Below are 11,552 nucleotides of genomic sequence, written 5' to 3' on the forward strand. Positions count from 1 at the left end.
GGTAGAGGCGTTGCTGCTCTTCTGGTTATGCAGCTTACAAAACGACGATTCAGCGATATGGACCAATTCATTTTTGAGAAGTCAGTAAGATCATTCCATACTTTATATTATTTTGTGAACAATTTCAGTTTATATCGGACAATAAATACGTGCCATATAAAAAGTATAAATTGCTTTGATAATGGAAGTGTACATAGGGTGGAGAACCACTTCGGCCTAATCGCCAATTTTGGGCCTATCGAGCAGAAAACTTCAAATAAATCCATGATTTCAGAGTAAACAAGTCAATTATGCGTTTGGTACGATACTTAAGTTAATAAATAAGCTTCCGAACGAAGTCAATGAGAACGCGTGATATGAAAGTATGCACCAATTATTCCCAAATACAAAAGAAGAGCTCCGGCCGAATCAATTTTTATCTTCATTCGATAGGCCGAAGTGAATTCATTAGCGTTTCAATGGCGTTTCAATGCGTTAGGCCGAGTTTAGAATCCGTAGCCCGAGTTTGGCGCCAAGAAGCAGTGTTAGACTTTCGACAATATCTCAACGATTGGTTCCTTTTTATCAAATCTTACGGTACGTACGGAAAGGTAAATAAATTTGGAAGCCATCAGTAATAATAACATTTCGTTTGGTGCTAAACTGCGCTAGATAAAGAAAAACAAACACCCATATTCTTGTTTTCGTTCAAAGCGTATTTTCCATACAAAAAAAACTTTTTTTTTGTATGGAAAATACGGTTCGAACGAAAACAAGAATATGGGTGTAAGTGCTGGTTGTGCTTAATAGGCCGGAAATGGGGTAGTTAACACTATAATAAAAATATTTTTTTGATATTGGTGCAATGTGTATTAGGAACTTGTTGTAAGTGAAAGTGACCTCGGAATGGACGTGAGTGACCAGACACTCTGAAATGGGTCACTGAAACTCAACAGATCTATCACCTTTCAATCAGTATTAGATAGTAATCTATTATATTGCAGACATTTTTCTTCCATAAAAATACTGCCGGACAGTGGGAGTTGAATTGCACCCAGACATATATCATAATTTAATAAGGATTCCTTTGAGCATGTATGAATGATAACTGCATTGACAAACAGACATAACACTAGTATGTTTTGCATCGAACATGCATTTGGTTTTTTTAATGCACTACCAACGTATAGAGTGCACCATGCGAGTTCGAGAGGACATGTCAACCAAAATGTATGTTTGCATCAGAATAAGGATTTTTCACAACGCATGCCAATTTCCATCTATAGGGTAGATGTACCAATTATGGCTATAGTTTGTCAGCCGAAATCAATTATTTAGTTCAATTGTTTACATGAATTCATATGACTCCATATATTATACCAAATAGTAAAGCTTAAAGTTTAATTATTGAGATAAACCTATCAAATGTAAAGAATTGATTGATAAAACTTAATTATAATTAAGATAATGATGCTTATACAGAGCACCCATTATGGCCATATGGTCACTTTTCTTCGCCATATGTATGTTCCTATTATGGTTATACTCAGGTTTTCCATTGAAATAAATCATACTGAATAATAAATTATGCTGAATTATGGGCAAAAAATCGTGCAAATTATGGGCAAAAAATCGTGCATTGTGCAGTCCATTGTAACCTCTGGTATAAGCATGTCTTCTTCATTGGGTTCAGCCGGTACAGCACTTAACTCAATCAAAATAGATCCATCATAGCGTTCATAGCAGGGGTCCAAATTATCAATGTTTATAATCTGACATTCGTTAGAACCAGTATCTGCAGGTATTGAAGGTGAAAAAATAGGATCTTGAAGTAACTCGATATTCTGTGTCCCATCAAGATCAAGCTGCATCGAAGACGAGTTACGATTTCCTTGCAAAGTGCATAAGTCATCGAATTTAACGTAGAAAAAACGAATAACGCGTTCTTCTCGCCTTCAATTTTTCCCATTGTTTCGCTACCAATCAAGTCATAAGCTTCAATAATTGTATCAATGTGGATGCGCACATAGTCAGAAGATAATGCAAATTGATTCATAGCTTCAGTCAAAATCGGCAACGGTTGTGGACTTCCCATTTGATTCGATAGGTGTTCTGATAGGAGCGGCGAGAGGAGCGGTTCGTTTGTTGCTTGTGGTAAAACAGGTTCTTGAAGAAAACTCTATAACAATCCATTGGGCAAAGACGGGGTTTTCACTATGCACTTGGTATAGTCAACTGAATTTGCATCAAAGGGCTGCAGACCACATGCTCGAAAGCCATTCTGAATTGTAGTGCTTTTGATTGCCCTTTCAACTATTGTGTTCAGAACCCCACCGAAGTGCCGCAATGTAAGAGACTCACCCTGATGTTTTAATCTCCATTCTTCAACCACTTTTCTCCATTCGCTTTTCAGCGGTTTGAAAACGGCAACATCAGCTGGTTGCGTAATATGCGTCGTGTTTGGATACAGAGAAATAAGCACGATTCCTAAAGACTGGCATATATCCGCTACTTCCACCGCTTTGTGTGAAGAATGACCATCGACGAAGTAAATTATTGGAAACTTTACACCTTGTCTCACGAGGAATGGATGGAAAATTTTTAGGATGTATTTACGGAAGTTGTGCGTGTCCATCCATCCACGTTCACTCTGACCCAGGCCCCAATCAGATGGAAAACCTTGTGCCACTTCTTTTCGGATGCGCTTTCCCGGAATAATGACGTGAGGACTTACGACAACTCCAGATGCTCCGAAGGAAAACATCACAGTGACATTTTGCTTTCCAGCTGCCTGTTCAATTTCATAAACATTGCGGGATCCTGTGCGCGCAATAACCTCCTTTGTACTGGGGTGAAGGTAAAACGATGTTTCATCCCCATTGAACACTCGGATCCTCCAGTACTTCACGCAATTCATTCTTCATCTACCAGTTGTCCACTGTCTCAAACCAACCCCGAATATCATTTTCGGTGACTCGCTCACTTGCGGTTGACACTTGTTCCGGTGTTCGGAGAGAAAATCCTGGATTACGTCGCAAAAAAGCCTTGAACCATTTTCGTCCTAGAACAATTAAATTTTCCTATTTTGGTATTCATTGGTCTAATTTCTAATAAAAAGATAAAAATTTACCTGGTCGATTATTCTTGAATGGGTTCTCCCGTGAATTCGCTGACAGAAACTCTGCTATTTTGAAGATCAGCGCTTCACGTGTAACAGGAAATCCGTGGTCCTGCATCCCACAAAGCCATGTGACAACTTTATTTTCTTCCTCTGTTGATAGCACCGAGTGTGGTCCAGGCTTGAATTTTTGTTGCCATTGGCCACTTAGTCTGTATCGAATGGTGGAGATGGGTATCCCGAACTCTTTGCATCCGGCATAAACTGATTTTCCAGCTTTTATGCTTCGGATGCATGATGTGATAGCCTCTTCGGAGTATTGTTTACATGCTGATCTTTTCGCCATTCTACATGAAGTACAATTGTCTATAATTATGCTTATTAGTGTGTAAAATCAATGTTTATTCATACCTGAGATGAGAAATCCTGAGCAAAAAGTAGAAATCACTGAGAAATCAACTAAACACTTGCTTTTCCAAGTACAACGCTCATGTAAATATGGAGCTATGGCCAAAAGTGACAGATCGCAGTAGGTACTTTCGCTTGTAGCGATAATGGGTACACCAAATGAAAAATGTACCTACTATGGTGATACTCGAAAATTATATTTTTTCGACATATTTCAAATGTTTTACTTGCTAACATGAACAACGAGCACGTGCATGAAAAGTCTACGCTAGTAAAATGTAAAAAAAAGGCTTATTGTTTAAGAAAAAAATCAATATTTCATTTGCATGTTTCGTACCCATCGGATAGCAAAAATTACTTTTGCAAGCATGCATATTTTCAAACTCGTTTATATCGGGTTGTAATGTCCTGAACATATATTTTTATATAATTAAAGTGTACAGGCATGTCTGAAAATACACTGGTAAGCATTAATCGAATGATCATGTGAAGTTTTTTTTCCAGATAATTTATAAAATGTCTTCACTATAGCCATAATTGGTACTATAGCTATAACTGGTTCATCTACCCTAGTTGTTTTATTTGACGATTTTACACAAACCTGAGCCGATTTGCACCTCAACTATTCACGCACAAGAAATCCGGAAGATCATAATCACTAAGGCATTATTCTAATTCTCCATTTTTCTCAACAAAAATATTCCTGAACACCAGCAGGATCCTTGCAAAAACGATACAGAAATAAATTTTTCAACTGTATAGTGAAATAGTGTTCCGCTTTACGGCAGAAATTTCCACTCACAACACTCTTTTTGAAGTTCTCTTATTCACCACCAGAGGCTGAATCGATCACTTAGTTTCTATTACAAAGGCGTTTTAACGCTCAAGTTAAATTTTTCTTAGTTGGTAGTGCCACCGCCTGTGGCGCGCATAGTTAATCCCCTTAAGTTTGACGTCCACACACTATCGCCATCAGTTGAGCGTACTGCCCATGACTCATCAGTGTACTCATAAGACGGCGGTAGTGTTTTAGTGTCGATGATTTACAGTTCCAGATACAGAAATTCATCGGTACTTAAATATCCTGCATTTACCATTAAAACCCTTTGCGATCTCTCAAACCTGCTCATCAAAATAATCAAATCCATTCAAAGTCTTGAGAATTTGCAATAGACTGGCAACTCTTCTTGTTTCTCATACGACTGCTATGAGTCATCGGCCGCACAAAGGTAAATTTTTCGAACGTATTTGATAGCAAAGATAACAACCTCAGAAGATAGGTTAGTGCATTTGCTAATATATTCATGCGTTGCTGTTGTATCTGTCACTTGTATTCTGGAAAAGTTGCCAGGCTTCTTAAATGGACCCAAAGTAGTGAATCACAATGAAAAGCTCTGAAGAATAGAAAGTAAATACACTCCCGATGATAAGTTTGGGGTCACCCTTTTAAAAACATGTAAATGTGTTTTGCTCATTATCTCCATTTTACGACCGAATATGTCTAATGTGATCACTGAAGTGATTCAGTGTTTTCCAAAGTGATTAAGTTCTTTCCGAAGTTTCTTTTTTTAAGCCGGCGCCGGTGGTGTAGTGGTAAGCATGACTGCTTTCTCACCTCAATGGGTCTGAGGCATACATTTCTCTGGTCACGTCACGTCTTCCTTCGGAAGGAAAGTATAGCCGTTGGTCCCGGCCCATGTGTGTTGAATGGGTGTGATATCCTACGCAGGTGTGAAAGCTGCCTTCCTGCACATTCGATGGATGGCAATCGATTCCGTCAGTGATTGACACTATATTGTGGAACAGAGACCGACGTTAAATAAAGGAATATCGGAAGTTTCTTTTTAACTTCATTAGGGAGATTTTTAGCTCATTGGCTAGTTCATCTCGTTCTCCCTTTCCGAAGTGATTCAGTGCTTTCCGAAGTGATCCTGAGAGTTTCTGAAGTAATTCAGTTTATTAAAAAGGAATTCCTAAGTTTTATTCAGTACTTTCGGAAGTGTTTTTGAGTTTTTCAAATGTAATTCAGCACTTTCTGATGTTAATCAATATTTTACAAAGTGATTCCGAACATTTCTGAAGAGATTCTACACTCGCCGAAGTGATTCCGATCATTTCTGATGCGGTTCAGTTCTTTCCGAAGCGATTTAGATAGTATCTAAAGTAATTCAATATTTTCCGAAGTAGTTCCGATCATTTCTGAAGTGATGCAGTGCTTTCCGAAGTTACCGATTTTTTATAAAGTAATTCAAAACTTTCTGAAGCGATTTAGATCATTCCTAGAGGGATGATGATACTTTTCGTAATGATTCCGAATATTTTAGACGTATTTTAGTTCTATTTTAAGTGATTCTGAATTTCTCTTCATTTATGCAGTGCTTTCCGATAAGATTCCGATAATTTTTGAAGTAGTTTTAGAAGTGATTCCGAAAATTTTTGGGATAATTCAGTTATTTTATATGGGATTCCGAAATTTTATAAAGTGATTCAGTACTCTCCAAAATGACTCCAAATATATCTAATGTGATCTAGTTCTTTTCTAACAGATTTAGAACCTTTCTGAACTGATTCAGTGCTCTCCAAAGTGTTCAAGTTCTTTCCGAAGTGATTCGGTTCTTTCCGAAGTGATTCTGAGTATTTCTGAAGTGATTCAGTATTTTTTAGAAGTGATTCCTAATTTTTATGAAGTGATTAAGTAATTCAGCCCTTTCTGATGTGATTTAATATTTTCCGACGTGAATCCGTTTTTTTTTTAATGATTCAGTACTTTCCGAAGTGATTCCGAATTTTCCAAAGCTATGCCAGTACTTTCTGTTGTGAATTAGAACTTTTCTGATGTGAATCAGTGCTCTTCGAAGTGATTCCGAACATATCTGGTATGATTCAGTTCGTTTAGAAGTGATTCCGATTTTTTATGAAGTCCATTTCAGACCATTTGCAATGTGATTCAGTACTTTCCGAAGAGAATCAGTATGTTCCGTATTGATCTCGAACTTTTCTGAAGTGAATCAGTACTTTTTCACAAAGTTTCAAATACTCATTTCAGCTAAAACAATGTTTTTTTTTATTATTATGAAATAATTAGATGCCATGATCATATTTTGAATTGGTAAGATACAAGAAGAAGTTGCAAAGAATGTGTTTGACATATTAAACCTGTTTATTTCACTTTATGAGAGTCACAATCAGCGATTTTTCACACACTCACTTACTCACTCACTCAGCGATCAGCAAATCGCTGATTGTGACTCATAGAAAGCAAAATTTATAGGTTTTATGTTTCAAACGCATACTTTGTAACCTCTAATTACATGTAAAACATGCCATCATACCATCTTTTGGTTTTATTATTCCGAAAAACATTATTTTAGCTAAAATGAGTATTTGCCAGTGCTGTAAATTTTCATATCATTCGGTTGAAGATGAACCAATACAACCATTCAATCAATTCTGTGTAAACGAATTCTCACATGACCATCATTTGAAGAGCCCCTTTCTCATTTGAAGCTCATTGGCACTGTCAATTGAGTCACTCACTATCATTTGATATACGACAGTGGAGTATGGAACAAACCCAGCAAAATGGTCCCGAACAGACAAGTCGACCCGTTGTCGGATCAATTTAAGGTCGATTTCGACCCAATGTCGTGTTGTTGTCGGGTCAATTTTGGGTTCATTTTGGGTCAATGTCGGGTCAACATCGGGTTGGGGTTTGGTAGAAGTCAGGTTGGTGTCGGGTTGATTTTGCTTTTTCGCCGGAATGTCGACCAGAGCTCCGTTTATGTGTAGGTTACACTCAATTGAATGATATATAGCGTGTCTCAAATGAGAATGATCCATACATTCGTCAAATGACTAAGCAACTGATTTCACCCATTCAAAGGAGGTCCCCTTTGATAGCGAATAGCTACTTTTCTCATTTCCATCAAAAATGTTCAAATGATTTTGAGAATTTACAGCACTGAGTATTTGCAACCTTGCTTTTTCAAGCTCCAAGACGAAAATTTTATCTTCCACAAGCGTATTCAGCACGTTTTTCAGGTGTTTTAACATGTTTCAGATGATGCAATAATATTCAAATGAGTGTTGCAATAATTTTCTATGCGAATCCATACTTAAACGCTAGCCAGACTGGCGAGTTATAACATGTTATAACGGTTGTCAAATAATTGCAACACCGAAAGCACCATCATGTTATAACTCTGTAGTCTGAACGTACTATTACGAAGGGTAGTGTAAATCACTAAAGCTACACTAAAAAAATCTTATTGACTTTCTCTGGTTATTATTAACCTTCAAAGAAAATATACGGAACCGCAAACATATTTCGTCAATCAACCAATTCCTCTCTTGTGAAACCCTTAATCAGCAAGCTCCTAGAACTTCATTAGAATTTCCGATAACCGACCAAAATCCACTTACTGATTTCCACCGCCCACCCCCACCTATCGGTTACATAAACCTAAACCTTCCCCTGCCAGCAACTTTCAATCGCCAAAACCAGTCGAGAGAAACCCTTTCCATGGAACCCAAAAAGCACTGATTTCTATTTCATCGTACGCTACAAGACGGAAAGTGTACTTACAATCGCTCCAGGGCTGGCATGTCGGAGAAGGATTGCCGCTCGAACGTAGTAATATTGTTGAAATGTAAATATCTGCAAGCAAATCGGATAGAACGTATAGTAGAACGTGTTCAGTGAAACCGGGTGGAGATGATGATCGATATGAGAGTAGTGTGGTGGGGTAGCGAAAATCACAAATCAGTTCCAACCTGCTACCCACCCACTACGGAGGACTTTCCAATCAAGACTTTATCAAATATTCGAATTCGATATTTTCTATTCGGAATTAACAACGCGCTCTCTGTGGCTGTGGTTTTGCTCGTGAATATGCAAGTGAAAATCCGAACCATGTACCAGGTTGAAGGATTTCTGGTTGCAGAGCGACGAGCGTGGGAATCTGATGTGCTTAAACTAGATAAAATATTTGAAAGTACATTGCCACATAACTCAAGAAGAACAGCGTTGCTAGTTTTTTTTTTTTTGAAAAAAAATCGAAATGCCTTTATGGGAGAAAATTTTGAACGGATATTGAAACAGTATTGATTAATTAACTAAATTGAATCAAGTAATGGCAGCACTGCTACCAAACTCAAACCAATCAAGAAGCCACCGCAAGAAAACACTCCTTCAATTTCACAACGAAAATTACGATTCTCAGAACTTGAAATCCATCAACTCCCGTGTGCAATTTTGAAAAGCATCCAATACTTACAAGCTCTGTAGTCGGTCGAGTGCCTCGAACGCATTCGGTGCCATGGTTGCGATGCGGTTTTTGTTCAGGTAGAGATACTTGAGCGATGGCAAGCTCCGGAATGCTCCCGGTTGGATCCGCTCGATTTGATTCTCGTTGAGGAAAATCGTGTGTAGGTGGACGAGGTTGTCGAACGCATCAGATGGTATCTCGTGGATTCGGTTGTAACGGAGATCGCTGGAAAAAAGAAAGGAGAAATAAACATGATTCAATTGGCTGTGCTGTCTTTCAATTGATGGTATCTATATATATATAGCTATTGGAAGGTCAGAGTGCAATTGAACTGGGTGTGATCCGAAATGGAAAATCGTATTGAGCAGTCGTGTTCGATATAATGGGAGAACATGTATGTGTCTTTTCTCTACTCGCGCTGCTTTGCCCACAAACTAACAATTTTGTTTAACCTCCAAACTGGACAAATCTTGGTGCAATGAACAGTTCAAATTGAACGAATCGGTAACGGAAATGATAAAGTTTCTTGTGACTGACACCGGACGATTCTTACGGTTTCTACTGGAAGGTCCTTTCGAGTTCTATCACAAGTCCTGCGATTTGCCCCCGGAAGTAGCTGCCGACTTCCTTTGGAAGTTTCTCTAAACTTTTTCTGAAACTTTCTTCCTACTTGCATCGAAAATTTCATGGATGTTTTTCCCCTACAGCTGCCTCTGGAAATTTCTCCTAATGTATTGATAGTGTTTTGAGGACGAGTGTTTAATTTACGTAGACATTTGTTTTTTTTTATGAGGCAGTTTAGACTTATCATTGCCGACGTTTCGGTTGTTACCAATGGGTAACATTGTTTTCATATTTTGTTTAGTACACGGGATATAGCTGTGTTTATATTAGGGAGATAGTTTAATCGGCAACGGTCAATTTGAATTCATGGGCGGGTGGCATCCCAACAAACAATTTGACTTGATTAACAGCTGAATAAGCAATTTTTTAGCTGAAAAAGCTTATTGTTGCGATATACACTGAACTCGAAGAGAGTGTGGGCGGAAACTCTCCCTGAAGAGAGTGACTGAACCCACGATGGGGGAGAGTGAGCAGATAACGGAGGCTGGCGAAGCCAGTAGCAACCCAACAAACATTGGGCGTTGAATAAGAGCTTATTCAGGCAAAAACATGCTTCTTTAGCTAAAAAATAGCTTATTCAGCTGTTGATCAACTCCAATTGTTTGTTGGGAAACCACCAAAGTAGCATGACGTGTGCTCCTGGGTCGTCCCGCATTCAGCCACTGCTAGTGCTTGTTAGAAATCGAGAATTGTGCGATAGTGACGATCATTCGGCTATCAGTGACCACGTGCACAGTGATAAGCCGTATCATTGCGGGATCACCGCACCTACCGTCCGATTGAACCCCGCTCATAATCCGTCCACCGACGGGCTGCAACTCAGCCGCCACCCGGGCACCGCTCGGACGGCTTCCAGCCAGTGCTGTAAATTCGTAAAATCATTTGAAAATTTTTGATGAAAATGATAAAAGTAGCTATTCGCTATAAAAAAGGGACCTCCTCCGAATGGGTGATATCAGGTGCTTAGTCATTTGACGAAGGCATGGATCATTCTCATTTGAGAAACGCTATATACCTATCATTCAATTGAGTGTAACCTACACATAAACGGAGCTCTGGTCGACATTCAGGCAAAAAAAGCTAAGCCAACCCGACACCATCCTGACTTCTACCGAACCCCAACCCGATGTTGATCCGACATTGACCCGACATTGACCCGACATTGACCCGACATTGACCCGACATTGACCCGAAATAAACCCCAAATTAACCCGACAACAGAACGACATTGGGTCGACATCGACCTTAAATTATCCTTACATTGATCTGACATCGGATCGACTTGTCTGTTCGGGACCATTTTGCTGGATTTCTTCCATACTCCACTGCCGTATATCAAATGATAGTGAGTGACTCAATTGACAGTGACAATGAGCTTCAAATGAGAAAGGGGCTCTTCAAATGATGGTCATGTGAAAATTCGTTTACACAGAATTGATTGAATGGTTGAATTGGTTCATCTTCAATCGAATGATATGAAAATTTACAGCACTGCTTCCAGCTGCTCTAAGTAACCCCACTCAGCCGCTCCCTTCGGCCGCACTCAGCCGTCCCTTCCGACCGAACTCGCCTTCATCCGGCAGTATACTCGGCCGTTGTCCGAGTGCCATCTGGCTACTACCGGCGACCATCCGGCCGCTACCCGGACAAAACCCAGCCACCACCTGGTCACCTACCGGACGCCATCCTACTGTCACCTGACAATCACCCGATCTCCACCCGTCACCACCAAAGCCAAGCCAGGTTTTTTTTGCCATCAATCAATAAACCGTTTAATCGTTGACCGTAGTGTTTGATAGGATCCCTTGTCCGAAAACTCTCCCACGCCCGTACGCCTTGAGACCCGGAACTATCAGAGGCCGTGAGTGCCCACCCCGGAAGCTCTAGTAGGCTTAGACCAGCAACTTGGGGCTCCTCCAGGTCCTAATGGTTCGTATCTTCTCCAGGCATTGGCGTAGCTAGAAAATTTATCTGGAAAAAATATGTTGAATTTATATAATTTTGCTAAACTTCGGTTAAATAAAAACTCGCGAAGATGCTTGTTTTGGGTACCGTAAAACGGGGTATCTTTGATAATGCGGGTAACTTTGATAGTATAATTTACTCGCTGTGAAAAAAGAAACATTGATTCCATATTGTAGTTTAGGGTATTTCCG

General features: G+C 39.4%; 1 protein-coding gene across 1 annotated transcript in view; it reads right to left on the reverse strand.

The window, feature by feature from the left end:
* The window catches only part of Pxn (Peroxidasin), a 249,966-nt gene extending 238,939 nt beyond the window's left edge, over positions 1–11,027 (reverse strand). The window contains exons 1-3 of the mRNA XM_065236340.1: positions 10,963–11,027; positions 8,782–8,997; positions 8,091–8,162 (exon numbers count right to left, since the gene is read on the reverse strand). Of these exons, the coding sequence (XP_065092412.1) occupies positions 8,091–8,162; positions 8,782–8,997; positions 10,963–11,027 (353 nt within the window). The remainder of the gene's footprint in view (positions 1–8,090; positions 8,163–8,781; positions 8,998–10,962) is intronic.
* Between the last annotated feature and the right edge of the window lie 525 nt (positions 11,028–11,552).

This window comes from Ochlerotatus camptorhynchus, unplaced genomic scaffold, assembly GCF_037179485.1.
Source record: "Ochlerotatus camptorhynchus isolate MF236.1 unplaced genomic scaffold, CSIRO-AGI_Acam_v1.1 ptg000549l, whole genome shotgun sequence".
Lineage (NCBI taxonomy): Eukaryota > Metazoa > Arthropoda > Insecta > Diptera > Culicidae > Ochlerotatus > Ochlerotatus camptorhynchus.